The following is an 18,825-nucleotide window of genomic DNA, read 5'->3' on the forward strand; positions in this document are numbered from 1 at the left end:
TGAAACCCTGTCTCCACTAAAAAATACAAATAATTATCCGGGTGTGGTGGCGGGCACCTGTAGTCCCAGCTACTGGGGAGGCTGAGGCAGGAGAATGGCGTGAACCCGGGAGGCAGAGCTTACAGTGAGCCAAGATTGCGCCACTGCACGCCAGCCTGGGCGACAGAGCGAGACTCCATCTCAAAAAATAAAATAAAATAAAATAAATGAAGCAGCAGAATCCTTTCCCCCTTTTCCAATTGTATGCAGGATCCTAGTGTACAAGAGAGAAAAAGGCAGAGATGTTCTGTTTGAAGGGGAGGGTTGATTTCCTCTGCTTCCATCCCCTGCCTGTGCTGGCTCTTGAGGCATCTCTTAGCACCTTTAGCCTCTGCGGAACCCACATGGAAAACCCATGCTCCACAAGGTATCACGGCAGCTATTCACCACCTGCTTTGCATTGTCAGACAGTAAGTCCTTCCTGTTATTTAACCTTGTCCCACCCACAGGTTACAGTGGCTTGAATCTTCTCTTGCTCTGTCCTCAGTTGAAAATGAAGCTGGCCTCTGGCATCTCCCCCCATGGCACCTGTGTCATGCTCAGCACATGGGCTTGTTTGTTCAAGTCATTGGGAGATGCTGGAACTCACTCCTTGTCCTACCTGTCAAAACCTCCACAGGCCTTGGAAAAGAATAAGTGGTGGGGCCAGGCACAATGGCTCACGCCTGTAGTACCAGCACTTTGGGAGGCTGAGATGGGCGGATCACTTGAGGTCAGGAGTTTGAGACTATTCTGGCCACATAGTGAAACCCCGTCTCTACCAAAAAAAAAAATATATATATATATATATATTTTATATTTATATATATATATAAATTAGCCAGGCGTGGTGGCGTGCGCCTGTAGTTCTAGCTACTTGGCAGGCCGATGCTGGAGAATTGCTTGAACCCAGGAGGTGGAGGTTGCAGGGAGCCGAGATCATGCACTGCACTCCAGCCTGGGCAACAGAGAACCTGTCTCAAGAAAAAAAAAAAAAAAAAAAAAAAAAAGACTGATGGGATTCACTGACCTTGAAAGACCAAGCAAGAAGACACCTAGCCTACAGTGGGCAGCAGAGAGAGTAGCCCCAGAGTGACAGCAGCTCGGGAGATGCGGTGACAGAGGATAAGTTGGCATGGGAGGAGACAGAGCTTGGCCAGTTTGCTCTGAGGAAAATGACCTAGGAGTCCCAGCTCCCCCATGTCAGAATCCCCCCAGTACTGCTGATTCTTAAGTCTCCCCAGCACAGCCCAGCTCTCCTATTTTGGGAACCACCTGGCTACAGTACCCGAGGCTGCGGTACTACGGATGTACTCAGGTGCTGTTGCATCCTGCCAGGATAATCTCAGGGCAGCTCCAGAACTCAGAAAATGTTCTGGCTCCTTCCCAGAACTCTCCCCTGCCCAGGCACCTGAAAGAGAAGGCTCCCAGGAGATACAGAAGTTAGTCATCAGGTATGGGGGCTTCCCTGGGAGGTGTTTCTCTTCCTGGATTTTCTTTTTTTGAGACAGAGGTTCCCCCTGTCGCCCTGGCTGGAGTGCAGTGGCACGATCTCAGCTCACTGCAATCTCCGCCTCCTGGGTTCAAGCGATTCTCCTGCCTCAGCCTCCTAATTAGCTGGGATTACAGGCACATGCCACCATGCCCAGCTGATTTTTGTATTTTTAGTAGAGACGGGGTTTCACCACGTTGGCCATGCTGGTCTTGAACTCCTAACCTCAGGTGATCCACCTGCCTTGGCCTCCCAAAGTGCTAGGATTACAGGTGTGAGCCACTGTGCCTGGCCTCTTCCTGGATTTTCAACTGGAATTTTCTGCCCAGCCCTTTATTGGAGAGGCCCAAATAGGGTTCCTGACCTTCCACCTTAGTGCTTTTAGAAAGAGCACACTCTTTCTCAATGCCCCTCACTCCCAGCTAAACTCTTCTTTACTGGTCTGGGGAGTAGAGGAGAATGTGGAGTGACAGGATGAGGGCTCCAGCAAGGGCTTGTGTGCAACCTGAGGCCCAATCCAGGAAAGCCAGTGGTGGCTGCAGGGACTGGGGTAGGCAACTAATGGAGCTGGGGTCTTGTTGGCTTTGTCTGATTTGGAAGGTGGTTCTTTGAGCTCGATGGTTTTCAACCTTTTTATTATAAAAACTCTTTTTTAAAAAATATAACCCAGAAGTCCACTGTATAAAAATAATAAAAGCAAAGTTATCCTGGGAGGCTCAGGAGATTTGGGGCAGGGGGATGGGGATGGCTTGGTGACAGGAAGGGTGGGGATCTAGAGTGTTGACTGCTCCCAGCCTTCTCCTTCACCACTGAGGTCCCTTTACAGAACCCTGCCAAGCACAGTTTGAAGCCATTATAGGGGGAGGAGAGGAAAAAAAGGAAAACCACCTGGGCCTTCTTGGTTTCTGAGACCCTGAGCCCTCGTAGTTTTCTACTGCTCTGATCATTTTCTCTTGCTTCCTTGTCTACACCTAATATTCTTTCCCTAATCATTTTTCTCCTTTCCCTCTCCGTTCCCTCAATGAACAAGACTATTTTTTAACTTGGCTTTCACAGCCTCTCTGTGGATGAGTCCTGTCTGCCTGCCCAGTTCTAACCTCTCTCCAGATTCCCACTGTCAGCTGGTGGCTGAACACTTCCACAAGGATGACCCACTAGCCTCTCAGAGGCAACCAACATGTCCCAGATCGTAGAACACAGGAAGGATAGGCCCCAGTATTTGGACTCAGAATCCAAGGACCTAGATTTGAACCCCGACTCTGTTCTTAACAGAATCACTTTGGACGAGACACTTAGTCTCTCTGGGCCTCAGTTTCCTCATCCCCAAAATGGGTAAGCTAATACTTATCCCTTATAATTAAAGGAGAATAATAAACATAAACTTTGGTAAACTATATTGTGCTTCCTGGCCGGGTGCAGTGGCTCATACCTGTAATCCTAGGACTTTGGGAGGCTGAGGCGGGCGGATCACTTGAGGTCAGGAGTTTGAAACCAGTCTGGCCAATGTGGTGAAACCCCTGTCTCTACTAAAAATACAAAAAAAATTAGCTGGGTGTGGTGGCACACACCTGTAATCCCAGCTATTTGGGAAGCTGAGGCAGGAGAATCATTGGAACCTAGGAAGCAGATGTTGCAGTGAGCTGAGATTACGCCACTGCACTCCAGCCTGGGCGACAGAGCGAAACTCCGTCTCAAAACGAACAAACAAAAAAACTATATTGTGCTTCAAAAGCTTGCCCCTGTTGCTTTGTTCCCTGACAAAAAGTCAGAGAGGTTAAATAAAGCCATCATCTCCTCTTCCCTCTCTCTCACCCCATACATCTTATCAAGTGCACAGAATAACTGGTTAAACGATGGATGAATACTGATTCCTCCTCTCTACCCTCACTGCCACCACCCTCTTTCAGGCCCATCTATCCTGAGATCCTTGTTTCCATGTCTAGAGTCATGATGCTAGACTCTCCAAGTCATCCTGCATACTGAAGCTGTTTTCCTAGAACTGAAATAGACGATATCATCCCTCTTCTCGTATACCTACAATGATTCCTTACTGTTTGCAGAATAAAACCCAAAGTCCTGTCAGCCCCGCATCCCCACCATGCCTTCTGGCTTCTCACCATCGTTCACGCTTTTCTTCATGAAGCGCTCCTCCTCACCACTCTCCATATTGCAAAGCTTTCTCCTCTTTCGAGGTCTTATTCAAATACCTCCTTTTTGGCCTGGTGCGGTGGCTTATGCCTGTAATCCCAGCATTTTGGGAGGCCGAGGCGGGTGGATCCCTGGGTGACAGAGCAAGACTCCCTCTCAAAAAAAAAACAAAACAAAAAAAACAAACAAAAAAACCACACACACACACACAAACAAAACAAAACAAAAACCTCCTTTTCCAGCAAGGGGTCCCTAATACCACGTCAGAAGTAGCTGCTTCTCTCTGTGCACTTCCAAGACCCACTGTTCCACTATTTGTACCAAATGCATTTGGTCGTGTGTAATATTTAGGTATTATGTCTATGTCTCACATCAGATTGTGAGCTGTCCAAGGGCTAAGACTATGGCATGATTTTTCTCTTCTACACACAGTAGGTACTCAATAAATATCTGTTACACTGAATTGACTATCACCAAATTTCACTCCTAACAGTTACATTATCCTGTGTTTGGTCAGTGATGCCCGTAATATCAAAATGAGATAACATCCTTTTATTTATTTATTTAGAGACAGGGTCTCACTCTGTCACCCAGGCTAGAGTGCAGTGGCGCGATCTCGGCTCACTGCAACCTCTGCCTCCCGGGCTCAAGCGATTCTTCTGCCTCAGCCTCTTGAGTAGCTGAGTTTACAGGCACGTGCCACCACACCCGGCTAATTTTTGTATTTTTAGTAGAGATGGGGTTTCACCATGTTGGCCAGGCTGGTCTCAAATTCCCAACCTCAGGTGATCTGCCCGCCTCAGCCTCACCTTAGTGCTGGGATTACAGGTGTGAACCGCTGCACCCAGCCCTTTCATTTAAAAGAATAAAAATACTTTCTCCAAGAGCTACAGTTCTGCATTTACAACTGCCCTTCAACAGTTCTGTTTAGAGGCTTGCAGCTCATGTATTCATTCACTCAATGTTTTTTAGGTGTATGTTCTGAGCTTGGCATTGTTATAGATTATTATAACGCAAAGAAAGGATAACTGCAAAATAAATAAATAAAATGTAAAAGACACTGTCCTTAAGAGCTTGAAGTTTTGTTTGTTTGTTTGAGACAGAGTCTCGCTCTGGAGTGCAGTGGCATGATCTCGGCTCACTGCAGCCTCTGCCTCCCAGGTTCAAGCAATTCTCCTGTCTCAGCCTCCCGAGCAGCTGGGATTACAAGCACCTGCCACCATGCCCGGCTAATTTTTGTATTTTTAGTAGAGACAGGGTTTCACCATATTGGTCAGGCTGGTCTTGAACTCCTGGCCTCAGATGATCCTCCTGCCTCAGCCTCCCAAAGTGCTGGGATTACAGGCATGAGCCACTGCGCCTGGCCAGAGCTTGAAGTTTTATGAGAGAAACAAACACAAAAACAGTTGTAATATGTTACAAGTGTAGTAATGGAGGTATCACCAGGTGTAATAGGAGAATGGAAGAGGGATGCTTGTGATAAACTTCTTCCCCAAGACAAATGGCACAGTAGGAAGAACAAGGACGAAACAGGTCTTAACTTACTGGCCTTCTACCTGGCCAGTGGTTTAACCTTTCAACCCCGTTTCTTCTGCTAGACACTGTGAGTGATAAAGACCTTTTTTTTTTTTCTTTTCTAGAGACAGGGTCTCTTTCACCCTCTGACATGCAGGAGATTGCAGTGGTGCAATCATAGCTCACCGAAGCTGTCTTTTTATATATTGCAGGAATTGCTGTAAGGGACAAACTAATAGGAGGTTAAGGTGGAAGTATCACTTGAGTCCAGAAGTTGGAGACCAGCCTGGGCAACATAGTGAGACAATTTGAAAAAAATCAGCTGGGCCTGGTGGCATGTGCCTGTAGCCCCAGTTACTCAGGAGCCTGAGGCAGGAGGATCACTTGAGCCCAGGAGCTATGATTGTGCCCCTGCACTCCAGCCTGGGCAAGAGTGAGACCCTATAATTAATAAACAAACAAATAAATTTGTATACAAGTACTATAAGCCATCCCCTCCTGCCACCTTTCCTATTCCCACAGTCTTGTTATCCTCCAGTTCACCCCAGATCAGAATCTTAAAACCATTGTTGATGCCTTCTTCCTTTCCCTTCACACCAATGTCACCAAATCCTCCCCACCTGCCCTGGCACGTTCTCTGCATCCTACCCTTCCTTTCTCTTTCCATCTTATCACAGCCTAATGCCCTCCTTGTCATAGAAGGCCTCACACCTGGACTGTTGTGAGGGCCCCCTGTGCCTGTGTCTTTCAGTCCTACTCTTTTTGTTTTTATTTATTTATTTTTTTGAGATGGAGTCTCGCTCTGTCACCCAGGCTGGAGTGCAGTGGCGTGATCTTGGCTCACTGCAACCTCTGCCTCCTGGGTTCAAGAGATTTTTCTGCCTCTGTGCCCTGAGTAGCTGGGACTACAGGCATGTGCCACCACACCCAGCTAATTTTTGTATTTTTAGTAGAGACAGGGTTTCACCATATTAGCCAGGCTGGTCTCGAACTCCTGACCTCGTGATCCATCCGCCTCAGCCTCCCGAAGTGCTGGGATTACGGGCGTGAGCCACCGCGTCCGGCCATAAATGGTTCTCAAATTTGAGGCACAAACTGCGGGGCCCCATTCTCAGAGAGACTGTCTCTAGAGGTCTGGGATGGGGCCAGGGAATTTACATTTTTAGCTGACTCCAATGAGGGTTTGCAGACCTCGCTTTGAGTATATCTGCATGGATGACCTTGTACTTGTCACTTCCGCCCTTTCACTTCCACTCTATGTGGGCAGAAAACTTGTCTTCTTGTCTGTTTGTGGGTCAGCCCCCAAGCACCAGCAATTAATTGCCTAGCACAGAGAAAGTGCTCCCCAAATTTCACTTGTACTTGTTCAGAATACAATGCCATCCAAGTTCTCATTTGGCACTTACAACAGCTGCGCCAGGTAGGAAGAAAGGGCGTCCTTCTTGCAGACAGATGGGGAGAGAGTCCAAGCCACCAGAGAGCAGAGACCGGCTGACGCAGGCTTAGTTAGAAACCATAGTGCAAGCCACACAGTTGCTTTAGTTGTGGGCTCCCTGGCACTAGCTTCCTGGACTGGTGTTGAACTTTAAGCCCACTTTTCTCTTCTAGAAAGGAGTGAGGAAGGAACTGACATTTATTGAGCAATTACTCTCTGCTAAGTACTGGGCCGCAGGATGTATGCATTATTTCAGGGGATCAGGGAAGTACAGTAATGGATACCCCAGTTTTTTTTTTTGTTTGTTTGTTTTTGTTTTTTTTAGACAGAGTTTCGCTCTTGTGGCCCAGGCTAGAGTCCAACGGCATGATTTTGGCTCACTGCAGCCTCTGCCTCCTGGGTTCAAGCTATTCTCCTGCCTCTGCCTCCTGAGTAGCTGGGATTACAGGCATGTGCCACTATGCCTGGCTAATTTTGTACTTCTAGTAGAGACGGGGTTTCTCCATGATGATCAGGCTGGTCTCGAACTCCCGACCTCAGGTGATCTGCCCACCTCGGCCTCCCAAAGTGCTGGCATTACAAGCGTGAGCCACTGCGCCCGGCTGTTTTTGTTTTTGTTTTTTTCTGAGATGGAGTTTTGCTCTTGTTGCCCAGGCTGGAGGGCAATGGCACAATCTTGGCTCACTGCAACCTCTGCCTCCCGGGTTCAAGTGATTCTCCTGCCTCAGCCTCCTGAGTAGCTGGGATTACAGGTACATGCCACCACGCCCAGCTAATTGTTTTTGTACTTTTAGTAGAAACAGGGTTTCTCTATGTTGGTCAGGCTGGTCTCGAACTCCTGACCTCAGGTGATCTGCCTGCCTCGCCCTCCCAAAGTGCTGGGATTACAGGATACCCCAGTGTTATACATGTAAAACATGGAGGCCCAGGACATCCAAGTTTTTATGCCTCATTACATAGCATAGAAGAGGCAGAACAGGCCAGACAAGGATAAAGTGACTTCATATTTGTTGGAGGTCAGTTTTGTATGCAGGTGCATTGTTCTGGGTGAAAGCACCTAGAACAATTAACCCTCACAACTTAATCCTCACAATTACCTTGTAAAGGAGATCTCATTTTCTACTCATTTTAAAGACATGACAGTAGTTTCAGAGAGGTTATGCAATTTGCCCAAGGCCACACAGCTGAGAAGAGGAAAAGCTGTGGGTGGTAGAGCTGGGATTCATGGACCGTCTGACCTCAAAGCTCTTGTGGGTTCTGCAGCTCGGTCCTGCATCATGCACAGTTCCCCAAGCTCCCTCTCCTGAGAAGAGGTCCATGCACAGTTTGCAAAGCACATCAGTAGCAGAAACAGGAGTAGGTCCCAGGTCTCTGCACACCCGCTGCTCCCTGACGATACCATCTAGCAATCTGTTTGCTCAGGGCCTGGATTTGGCCTCTGTCCTGCCCCCTCAACCTCCCACTGGAGACTACTTCTGGGGAAGTTATGGTGCACAGGAAAGAGGATGAGAAAGTGGGGAAGACCAGGCTTTTGACTAGCTGAGAGGTAGGGCTGGGGAGCATACACCTAGGGAAGGCTGGCTTCTGTAAAGTAATTGGGAGGTGGGGGTTTGTGTTTCTCCCAGTTCCAGCTGTCTGAGAAGTTCAGGAAAGTGTGGCTGTCCCCTCTACCCACCTCAAACACACTCCCACCTTCACAGACCCTCCCAAGGACACAGATCCGGAGGTGGCTCACAGAGATGTGCAGGATCAGATTCAAGGTGACACGCACCAGCATACACAGAACCACAGGGTTGCCCAGGCCCGGACTCTCCCACAGAGGCGTCAGATGCACACAGAGGTCAACCACAGCACCCCACATGGAGGGCTGCTCACCCACAGAGGTGCAGAGGGTGCCACCTCCACCAGCTACCTTGAAGGTACTTTGGAGATTGTCAGGAAGGATGGGGAGGGCACACGGTGTTTTCTCTACAACTCCCCTCTCCCCCGCCATGAAAGGAGTCTCACTCTTAAAAGGGAACTCTGGCTCCTTTCCTACCATTTGTCCTTTCCCCAGGCTCAGTTCAGTTCCCCTCTGGCCTGGGGGGGTGTGGGATGGGGGAGGGGCTGGAGTGTAGCCCGCGAGAGGGAAAAGGGGAGGAGGAGGGGACGGACGGCAGGAGCCTGTCCAGGGCTTCCGGGCTGAGTGCAATCGGGGGGCCTGGGCAACCTCAGTTTGCCGTCCCAGTGGCAGCCCAGATGGTGGGAGCAAGGGGCTGATTCAACTGCTGCCAGGATTCCTTGGTCCTGGAGGTGCTGGGAACAATGGTGGGAATCAGAGGAGGGGACAAGGTTGGGTGGCCAACCTCCAGAGTGGTGGGATTTGGGAGACTCGGACTGGGCCACTGTCAGAGGGGGCTGACACCTGTTATAGTGCCCCTGTGGCGGACCCTTCCTCCAGGTCAGGGTCCCCAGCTGATGTGTCTCTCTTGCCCCAAATCCTTCCGGAGGGCGTATGTGTCAGATGAGGAGCAAGGGGAACTAGGCAGTCAGGGGAGAAGAGAAGGGAAAGGGGAGCTTGGGAACACTTCTGCCAACAACCACGTGACCCCGGGGAATGGCTGGGGAGGGGTCCCTCCTGCTGTCCCCACCAGCCCATTTGAGCAGGGGCCAGCCTGAGGCATCCCCGGCCTGTCTCCCCTCTGCTCATGCAGGCGGAGGGCTAAGGGCTGGCCTGACCACCTTACCGTCTGCGGGGGGCTGCCCACGGTCATCTCCACGTAGTAGCCCTGCCCCGACTTGCCCCTCAGGTTGTCCACCATCTCCACAAAGCTGCCCCTCCGGCCGGGCTCCTCGGGCTCTTCGTCGGTCTCCCGGGGCAGCCGCAGCCCCACGGGGGCTCCCCCCAGGCCGCTGCGCAGGGGCAGCCGGATGCCGTGCTGGGTGCCGTGGGCAGGCAGCACTCCCGCGCCCATCCACAGCAGGAGCCAGGGCAGGGCTTGGGCCATGGTGGGCCCCAGCCTTCGGGCCCTCTGGGCTCGCACTGGCCCACGTCTGTCCCTGGCGCCTGCCCCCAAGTCTGGGTGGTGCTGGTGGCTTCTCAGGAGAGGGAGCTTGGGGGCATCAGGACGCCAGAGCCTGCAGGGCCCTGGGCCAGCCCCCGGGTCCGGGCCGTGGAGAGCGGTCAGGGGAGATCCGCAGAGCACGGGAGCAGGGGAGAGGCTGGGATCCGGAGCCCGCTACATCTGCACGGCGGCGGCCAGCCACGGCAGCGGGCGCGGGCTCCCGGCGGGGCTGGGAGGGGCGGGCATGGCGGGCCGGCGGCGGCTTCCCCGGTCCCCCCGGCGGGCGGCGGCGCGGGCAGGGGCAAGCGCTCCGGGCTCCTGCGGCTGCGTTGGCTGCTCAGGCCACCATAATCCAGCTCGCGGCTCGCAGCTCCCGGGCGGGCTGGGGAGGCGGAAAGACTTGTGGCGGCGGCTGTCAAAGCCAAAGGGTTTTCGCTTTTCCCTGGGATCGCTGGGAAGTGTAGTCTTCCCATGGCTGACAATCCGGCTTCCGGGGCTGGAGAGGGGTCTGGGATGCCCTCTGCCGAGGTGGAGTCCGCCCTGCAGGGCCCTGGCGGGAAGGGCCAGACGGATGGAGGGGGGCACACCTCCCGTCTGTCAGTCTTTCGTTCAGCATGGAGGGAGCACCCACTGCACGCCAGGCACACTGCCAGGCGCTGGGGATACAGAGAGAAATAAACGGTGATTCTACACGGGACCGTTAAGTGATTCCTGCCAAGGTGGGGTTTCATACTATACGATGTGGCATTAAGGAGTAGGGATTTGGAGGGACATCTAGGGGATCTGAGAAGACTCAGTGGGAGAAGGAGGTATTTAATTTGAGCGTTTAAAAATGGGTAGGATTTTCATAAGCAGAGATTGAGGGAGCAGGATGAAAGGGGATGGAAGAGTTTTTCCAGGTTGCAAACTACCGGAGCAGGGTCCAAAAGGGGAAAGTGCAGTTGTCTATTTTCACCTGCGCCTGCGATCTGCGGGCAGGTAAGAGCCAGCGGGTCTTCTCCCATCTGAACCTGTTTGTGCCTTTGAGACTCTACTTGCCTTGAATCCTTATGACCCCTCTGATTTTCTGCACCATCAGCCAGACTGAGGAGAAATGGCTGTTGATAGCTTTAAAGTGTTAACACTCCAAAAAGTATCTCTATATTAACTGGTGAGAGCTTAAAGCCTTGAACCAAAAGCGTTAGAGTTCGAATGGCTTAAAGAAGAAAAGCCGGTATGGTTTTAACAATATATTGTTTATCAAATGTGGAAAGCCATTGATAAAATTCAGCAGTTACTCTGATTTAATTTTTTTTTTAAATGAAAGGGAATTTTCTTTTTTCTTTTGAAAGGGAGTCTTGCTCTGTCACCCAGGCTGGAGTGCAGTGCCATGGTCTCAACTCTGCAACCTCCGCCTCCTGGGTTCAAGCAATTCTCATGCCTCAGCCTCTGAGTAGCTGGGATTACAGGCGTGCGCCACCACACCCAGCTAATTTTTGTATTTTTAGTAGAGATGTGATTTCACCATGTTGGCCAGGCTGGTCTCGAACTTGTGGCCTCAAGCGATCCACCCACCTTGGCCTCCCAAAGTGCTGGGATTATAGGCATGGACCACTGTACCCAGCCAGGAAGCTTTTTAAACAAGATAACAAACAAACAAACAAACAAAAAATAGTAGTAATAAAAGGCTAAGTTACTCCCTTTAAAGGCAGGCTTTGGAAAGGAAAGATCATTACTCTTACCCTACACAGTTCAGAACAGTCTGATTGACTCAAAAGACAAGAAAATGGAAAAAGTGTTATATATGTTGGATAGCAAAGGAATCGTTAGTTGCAGATTATATGATATGGATACAAAATCCTAACCAATAAGGTGATTAGACACAAATTTAAAAAAATCAAAATAAAAATAGAGAAATGTATGCATGAGAATTGTAGATATGATAGAAATGGCATTCATATCAGAGGAAAATGGATGCATTATTCAAAAACTGTTGTTGGGATGTCTGGCAGCCCATTTGGAAGGAGAAAAAACCAAATCCCAATTTCATTCATCTGAAAATAAACTCCAGATAGATTAAAGAATTTAACATTAAAATAAAACTGCAGGAAAAATAGAATATTTCCATCATCTTATATTGAAGAAAACCTCCCTAACAAACCCCAGAAGATAAAGAAACCTGAAAACTGGATGGGTTTGATGACTTAAATATTTAAAACTTCTGTAGAATCAGAAGTATTCCAATACTACCAGTGTTCTGGTTCAATTAGTAACTGGGAGAGCCCACCCTGGTTACTTAACCTTTTTGAGTCTTTTTTTTGAAACAGTCTCGCCTTGTCACCCAGGCTGGAGTGCAGTGGCTTGATCTCAGCTCACTGCAACCTCCTCCTCCTGGGTTCAAGCAATTCTTGTGCCTCAGCCTCCTGAGTAGCTGGGATTACAAGTGCCCACCACCATGCCTGGCTAATTTTTTTTTTTTTTTTTTTTTTGAGACAGAGTCTCCCTCTGTCACCCAGGCTGGAGTGCAGTAGCATGATCTCGGCTCACTGAAACCTCTGCCTCCTCAAGCGATTCTCCTGCCTCAGCCTCCCAAGTAGCTGGGACTATGGGCTCGTGCCAGCACGCCCGGCTAACTTTTGTATTTTTAGTAGAGACGGGAATTTACCATGTTAGCCAGGCTGGTCTCGAACTCCTGACCTCAAGTTATCTGCCCGCCTCAGCCTCCCAAGGTGATGAGATTACAGGCGTGAGCCACCTTGCCTGGCCCCTTTTTGAGACTTGATTTTATCATTTGTAAAATGGAGATAATGATATTAATAGTTCAATCCTCAAAAGGTAAGAATTCGATGAGACAATCCATGTAAAACATTTAGAATGGTGTCCAGCATATTGTAAGTGCTCAATAAAGGTCAGCTATTAGTATTATTATTGTTGTAACTACTGAGAAAAGTGACATTTACAAAGTTAAAAGATTAGTCACAGATAAAGAAACAACATTTACCACACAATAGAGACAAAGGGCTAATGTTTATAATGTGCAAAGAGCTTCTACAAATCAATATAAATCCAAAACAACCTGATAGAAAAATGAACAAAGGGTAAGGGAAAAGAGTGAGGAAAAACAACAAAAAACAAAAAAGAAAAGAAAAAGAAAAATGAACAAAGAATGTGAACAGGTAATTCCTAGAAGAAATTCAAATGGATGGTAAACATGAAAAAGGTTTAACTTCGTTAATAGTTGAAAGAACGCAATGTAAAACAGTAGATTCTTTGTTCCTTTTTCTTTCTTCCTTTCGTTCTCCTCTCAGATTGGTAACATTTGGTATTGATGACAGTATTGTTTGGACTGTAAATTATTCCATTTTTGGAGAGTAATTTGCAATGCCTATTAATACGTTAAAAATGCAAATTATTTGGGCAATGTCATTTATAGGACCCTTTCCAACAAAAAACAACAATATTTCAGCAGTGTGTACTATAGCAAAACCTTGGATTCAAAACAAACAAAGCTGGGTGTGGTGGTTCATGCCTGTAATCCAATCCACTTGGGAGTTTGAGGTGGGAGGATCACTTGTGCCCTGGAGTTCAAGACCAGCCTGGAGACAGAGCAAGGCCCCATCTCTTTAAGCAAAACCAAAAATAATCATCAGGCCAGGTGTGGTGGCTCATGCCTGTAATCCTAGCACTTTGGGAGGCTAAGGTGGGTGGATCACTTGAGGTCAAGAGGTCGAGACCAGCCTGGCCAACATAGTGAAACCCAGTCTCTAATAAAAATACAAAAAAATGGCCAGGTGTGCTGGCTCATGCCTGTAATCCCAGCACTTTGGAAGGCTAAGGTGGGTGGACCTCAAACCTGAGGTCAGGAGTTTGAGACCAGCCTGGCCAACATGGTGAAATCCTGTCTCTACTAAAAATACAAAACAATTAGCCAGGCACGGGGGTGGGTGCCCAGCTACTTGGGAGGCTGAAGCAGGAGAATCGCTTGAACCCAGGAGGCAGAGGTTGCAGTGAGCCGAGATTGCACCACTGCCCTCCAGTCTGGGTGACAGAGTGAGAATAGGTCTCAAAAAAAAAAAAAAAAAAAAGAAAAAATATTTAAATAGGCAACAAGACATTTGTTCAATGAAATCCTAAGTAACCATTAAAAACAATGGGATAACTTCTTTTTTTTTTTTTTTTTTGAGACAGAGTCTGGCTCTGTCGCCCAGGCTGGAGTGCAGTGGCGCGATCTTGGCTCACTGCAAGCTCTGCCTCCCAGGTTCACGCCATTCTCCTGCCTCCGCCTCCTGAGTAGCTGGGACTACAGGCGCCTGCCACCACGCCCGGCTGCGTTTTTTTTGTACATTTTTTTTTTTTTTTTTTTTTAGTAGAGACGGGGTTTCACAGTGTTAGCCAGGATGGTCTCGATCTCCTTGACCTCGTGATCCGCCCGCCTCGGCCTCCCAAAGTGCTGGGATTACAGGCGTGAGCCACCGCGCCCGGCAGGGATAACTTCTTATGAACTGGCCTTCCAGGCTGAAATGCAGTGGCACGATGTCGGCTCACTGCAACCTCCGCCTCCCAGGTTCAATTCTCTGCCTCAGCCTCCCAAGTAGCTGGGATTACAGGCGTGTGCCACCATGTCCGGCTAATTTTTGTGTTTTTATTAGGGATGAGGTTTTGCCATGTTGGCCAGCCTGGCTAATTTTTGTATTTTTAGTAGAGACGGGGTTTCACCATGTTGGCCAGACTGGTCTCGAACTCCTGACCCTGTGATCCACCCGCCTCAGCCTCCCAAAGTGCTGGGATTACAGGTGTGAGCCACTGCACCTGGCCTGTTTATGACAACTAAAGAAAGCACATGTCAGGGGCCTGACATGGTGGCTTACACCTGTAATCCCAGCACTTTGGGAGGCCGAGGCAGGTGAATCAGGAGTTCAAGGCCAGCCTGGTCAAGATGGTGAAACCCTGTCTCTACTAAAAATACAAAAATTAGCTGGGCGTGGTGGCGGATGCCTGGAATCCCAGTTACTCGGGAGGCTGAGGCAGAGAATTGTTTGAACCTGGGAGGCAGAGGTTGCTGTGAGCCAAGATTGCAGCACTGCACCCCAGCCTGGGTGACAGACTGAGACTATGTTATCCAAAAAAAAAAAAAAAAAAAAAGCACATGTTGGAACAATAACATTATGATCTGATTTCTGCAAAAATTAAAAAGAATGCGCTTGTGCATATATGTATAAATATGTATGTATATACATTTACATCTGCATAAGCATAAAAAAATCTGGAAGCTGGCACCCACAATGTCAACAGTGGTTTCCTTTGAAGTGTAGGGTTTAATTTCTTCCTTAGTTTGCTCATTCATTCATTCAGTAAATGTACATTGAGTGCCTACTACATGCTAAGCACTATTTTAGGCACCGAGGATACAATGATATGTAAAATCCCTGTCCTCATGGAGCTTACACTCTAATGCAGGAAGACAGACAGTAAAGAAGTAAAATTATAGTATCTTGGATGGTGATATGTGGTAGGGAAAAATAAAGTAGAGAAAGGAGATGAGAGGGTGGTTTACGGTTTCAAATAAAGTAGATTAAAAGTATAGAGGGAACATTTTATGTCTTTATATCCTTAAATAATTGGTAGGATTATCAAGTGTTTTCCTTTTTTATCATGTGAGTAGTTTTCTGTATAGTTCAAATAAACAGTATAAAAAAGAGAATAAAAAGTTATTTTTTTTCCAGAATTAAAATGCTTGTTTATTTATTTATATTTAGAGATGGGGTCTTGCTCTGTCACTCAGGCTGGAGTGCAGTGGCATGATCATGGCTCACTACAGCCTTGACCTCCTGCGCTCAAGTGACCCTTCCACATCAGCCTCTGTAGATGAGACTACAGGTACATGCCACCAAGCCTGGGTAAATTTTTTTTTTTTTTTTAAGAGGCTGGGTCTCATTGTATTGCCCAGGCTGGTCTTGAACTCCAGGCCTCAAAGGATCTTCCTGCCACCGCCTTTCAAAGTGTTGGGATTACAGATGTGAGTCACTGCTCTTGGCTGTTACTGTTTTCTGATTGACCTTGTAATTGTACATGTTTATGGAGTACATCTGATGTTTTGATACATATATATGTTGCATAATGATCAAATCAGGATATTTAGCATGACCACCACTTTATTTATTTATTTATTTATTTTGAGGTGGAGTGTCACTCTGTTGCCCAGGTTGTCGTGCCGTGGCATGATCTTGGCTCACTGCAACCTCCACCTCCCAGGTTCAAGGGATTCTCCGGCCTCAGCCTCCCAAGTAGCTAGGACTACAGGTGTGTAACACCACGCCTGGCTAATTTTTTGTATTTTTAATGGAGACAGCGTTTCACCATGTTAGCCAGGATGGTCTCCATCTCCTGACCTTGTGATCCTCCCGCCTCGACCTCCCAAATGCTGGGATTATAGGCCTGAGCCACTGCACCTGGCCCACTTTATGCATTTATAATTTCTTTGTGGTAAGGACATTCAAAAGCCTCTCTTCTAGCTATTTTGAAATATACCATATCAGTGTTACTGTTAACCATTGTCACCCTACTGTGCAATAGGATACTGGAATTTATTCCTCCTTTTCCTTTTTCTTTTTCTTTTTTTTTTTGAGACAGAGTTTTACTCTTGTTGCCCAAGCTGGAGTGCAATGGCACGATCTTGGTTCACTGCAACCTCAGCCTCCTGGGTTCAGGTGACTCTCATTCCTCAGCCTCCCAAGTAGCTAAGATTATAGGCATGTGCCACCACACCTGGCATATTTTCTGTGTGTGTGTACATATATATATATATATATTTTTTTTTTTTTTTTTGGAGATGGAGTCTTATTCTGTCACCCAGGCTGGAGTGCAGTGGCGTGATCTCGGCTCACTGCAACCTGCACCTCCCAGGTTCAAGCAATTCCCCTGCTTAAGCCTCCCAAGTAGCTGGGACTATAGACACACACCACTATGCCCAGCTAATTATTTGTATTTTATTCCAATATTTTGTAATATTTTTGACGTTTTACTGTGTTGCCCAGGCTGGTCTCGATCTCCTGAGCTCAGGCAATCTGCCCACCTCAGCCTCCCAAAGTGCTGGGATTACAGGTGTGAGCCACCGCACTGGCCTAATTTTGTATTTTTAGTAGAGACGGGGCTTTCTCCATGTTGACCAGGCTGGTCTTGAACTCCTGACCTCAAGTGATCCACTCGCCTCCACCTCCCAAAGTGCTGGGATTACAGGCATGAGCCACCGCACCCGGCCTATTCCTACTAATAGTAACTTTATACTCATTGACCAACCTTTCCCCATCCTCTCCTCTCTTTTCCTCAGTCTGGTAACCACTGTTCTACTCTCTATGAGATCAATTTTTTTTTTTAATTCCACATGACTGAGATCATGTGGTATTTGTTTTTCTGTGCCTAGCTTATTTCACTTAACACCATGTCCTCCAGGTTCATTCATGTTGTTGCAAATGGTAGGATTTCATGATTTTATTTTATGGTTGAGTGGTATATCATTGTGTATATATACCACATTTTCTTTATGCATTCATCTGTTGTTGGACAGCTGGATTCATTGCCTATCTTGGGTAGTGTAAATAATGCTGCAATTAACATGGGGGTTCTGAAATATTTTTAAAACACCAATTTCATTTCCTTTGGATATATACCGAGTAGTGGGATTGCTGGATTGTGTGGTAGCTCTATTTTTAATTTTTTGAGGAACCACCATACAGTTTCCATGGTGATGGTACTAATTTACAGTCCCACCAACATTTTAAGTATTCCCTCTTCTCCATATCCTTACCAGCCCTTGTTTTCCTTTGTTTGCTTTATTGTAGCCATTTTAACTGGAATGAAGTGGTATCTCATTGTGGTTTTGGTTTGCATTTCCCTCAAGGTTAGTAATGTTGAACATTTTTTTCATGTACCTGTTGGCCATTTGTATATATTCTTTTGAGAAATGTCTTTTAAGGCAGTTTGCCCATTTTAAAATCTGTTTATTTGTTTTTTTTTTCTCTTTTTTTGGCTGTTGAGTTGTAAGAAAAAGTTCTAATAGTGGTTTCTGACCTAGGAGTAGGGAAAAAATTTGTCATCAGTTCTTTCCCATCTTTGAAATATGACTTCTTAGGCCGGGCGCGGTGGCTCAAGCCTGTAATCCCAGCACTTTGGGAGGCCGAGATGGGCGGATCACGAGGTCAGGAGATCGAGACCATCCTGGCTAACACGGTGAAACCCCGTCTCTACTAAGAAATACAAAAACTAGCCGGGCGAGGTGGCAGCGCCTGTAGTCCCAGCTACTCAGGAGGCTGAGGCCGGAGAATGGCGTGAACCTGGGAGGCGGAGCTTGCAGTGAGCTGAGATCTGGCCACTGCACTCCAGCCTGGGCTATAGAGCGAGACTCCGTCTCAAAAAAAAAAAAAAAAAAAAAAAAAAAAAGAAATATGACTTCTTAATGTTCATCCTTACTGTAGAAGATAACCTATGAGCGAAGTCCTATCTCTTTTCTTCACTCTTTGAGTATATTACTGGTATATCATTTAGTGTGTCAGGCTGGGCACAGTGGCTCATGTTTGTAATCCCAGCACTTTGGGAGGCCTAAGCAGGCAGATCACCTGAGGTCAGGAGTTCCAGACCAGCCTGGTCAACATGATGAAACCCCGTTTCTACTAAAACTGCAAAACTTAGCCAGGTGTGGTGGCGCATGCTTGTAGTCCCAGCTACTTGGGAGGCTGAGGCAGGCGAATCGCTTGAACCCAGGAGGCAGAGATTGCAGTGAGCTGAGATTGCACCACTGCACTTCAGCCTGGGCAACAAACTCCCTCTCAAAAAAAAAAAAAAAAGGCCGGGCGCGGTGGCTCACGCCTGTAATCCCAGCACTTTGGGAGGCCGAGGCGGGCGGATCACAAGGTCAGGAGATTGAGACCACGGTGAAACCCCGTCTCTACTAAAAATACAAAAAATTAGCCGGGCGCGGTTGTGGGCGCCTGTAGTCCCAGCTACTCGGGAGGCTGAGGCAGGAGAATGGCGTGAACCCGGGAGGCGGAGCTTGCAGTGAGCCGAGATCGCGCCACTGCACTCCAGCCTGGGCGACAGAGCGAGACTCCGTCTCAAAAAAAAAAAAAAAAAAAAAAAAAAAAGTGTGTCATTTTTGTTATTTTCCCCCCAAAGTCTTACTTTTTAAATTATATTTGCCT

General features: G+C 47.7%; 2 protein-coding genes across 2 annotated transcripts in view; one reads left to right on the forward strand and one right to left on the reverse strand.

Annotated features, from left to right (window-relative positions):
• BACE1 (beta-secretase 1) overlaps positions 1 to 10,059 on the reverse strand; it is a 31,186-nt gene extending 21,127 nt beyond the window's left edge. Inside the window, exon 1 of the mRNA XM_005579748.4 lies at positions 9,335 to 10,059. Within this exon, the coding sequence (XP_005579805.1) occupies positions 9,335 to 9,595 (261 nt within the window). The 5' untranslated portion in view covers positions 9,596 to 10,059. The remainder of the gene's footprint in view (positions 1 to 9,334) is intronic.
• A 124-nt stretch (positions 10,060 to 10,183) lies between these two features.
• The window catches only part of CEP164 (centrosomal protein 164), a 98,313-nt gene continuing 89,671 nt past the window's right edge, over positions 10,184 to 18,825 (forward strand). The window contains exon 1 of the mRNA XM_015435759.3: positions 10,184 to 10,371. The gene's annotated coding sequence lies outside the window, so the exon portion shown is untranslated. The remainder of the gene's footprint in view (positions 10,372 to 18,825) is intronic.

This window comes from Macaca fascicularis, chromosome 14 (assembly GCF_037993035.2).
Source record: "Macaca fascicularis isolate 582-1 chromosome 14, T2T-MFA8v1.1".
In the NCBI taxonomy this organism is placed as follows: domain Eukaryota; kingdom Metazoa; phylum Chordata; class Mammalia; order Primates; family Cercopithecidae; genus Macaca; species Macaca fascicularis.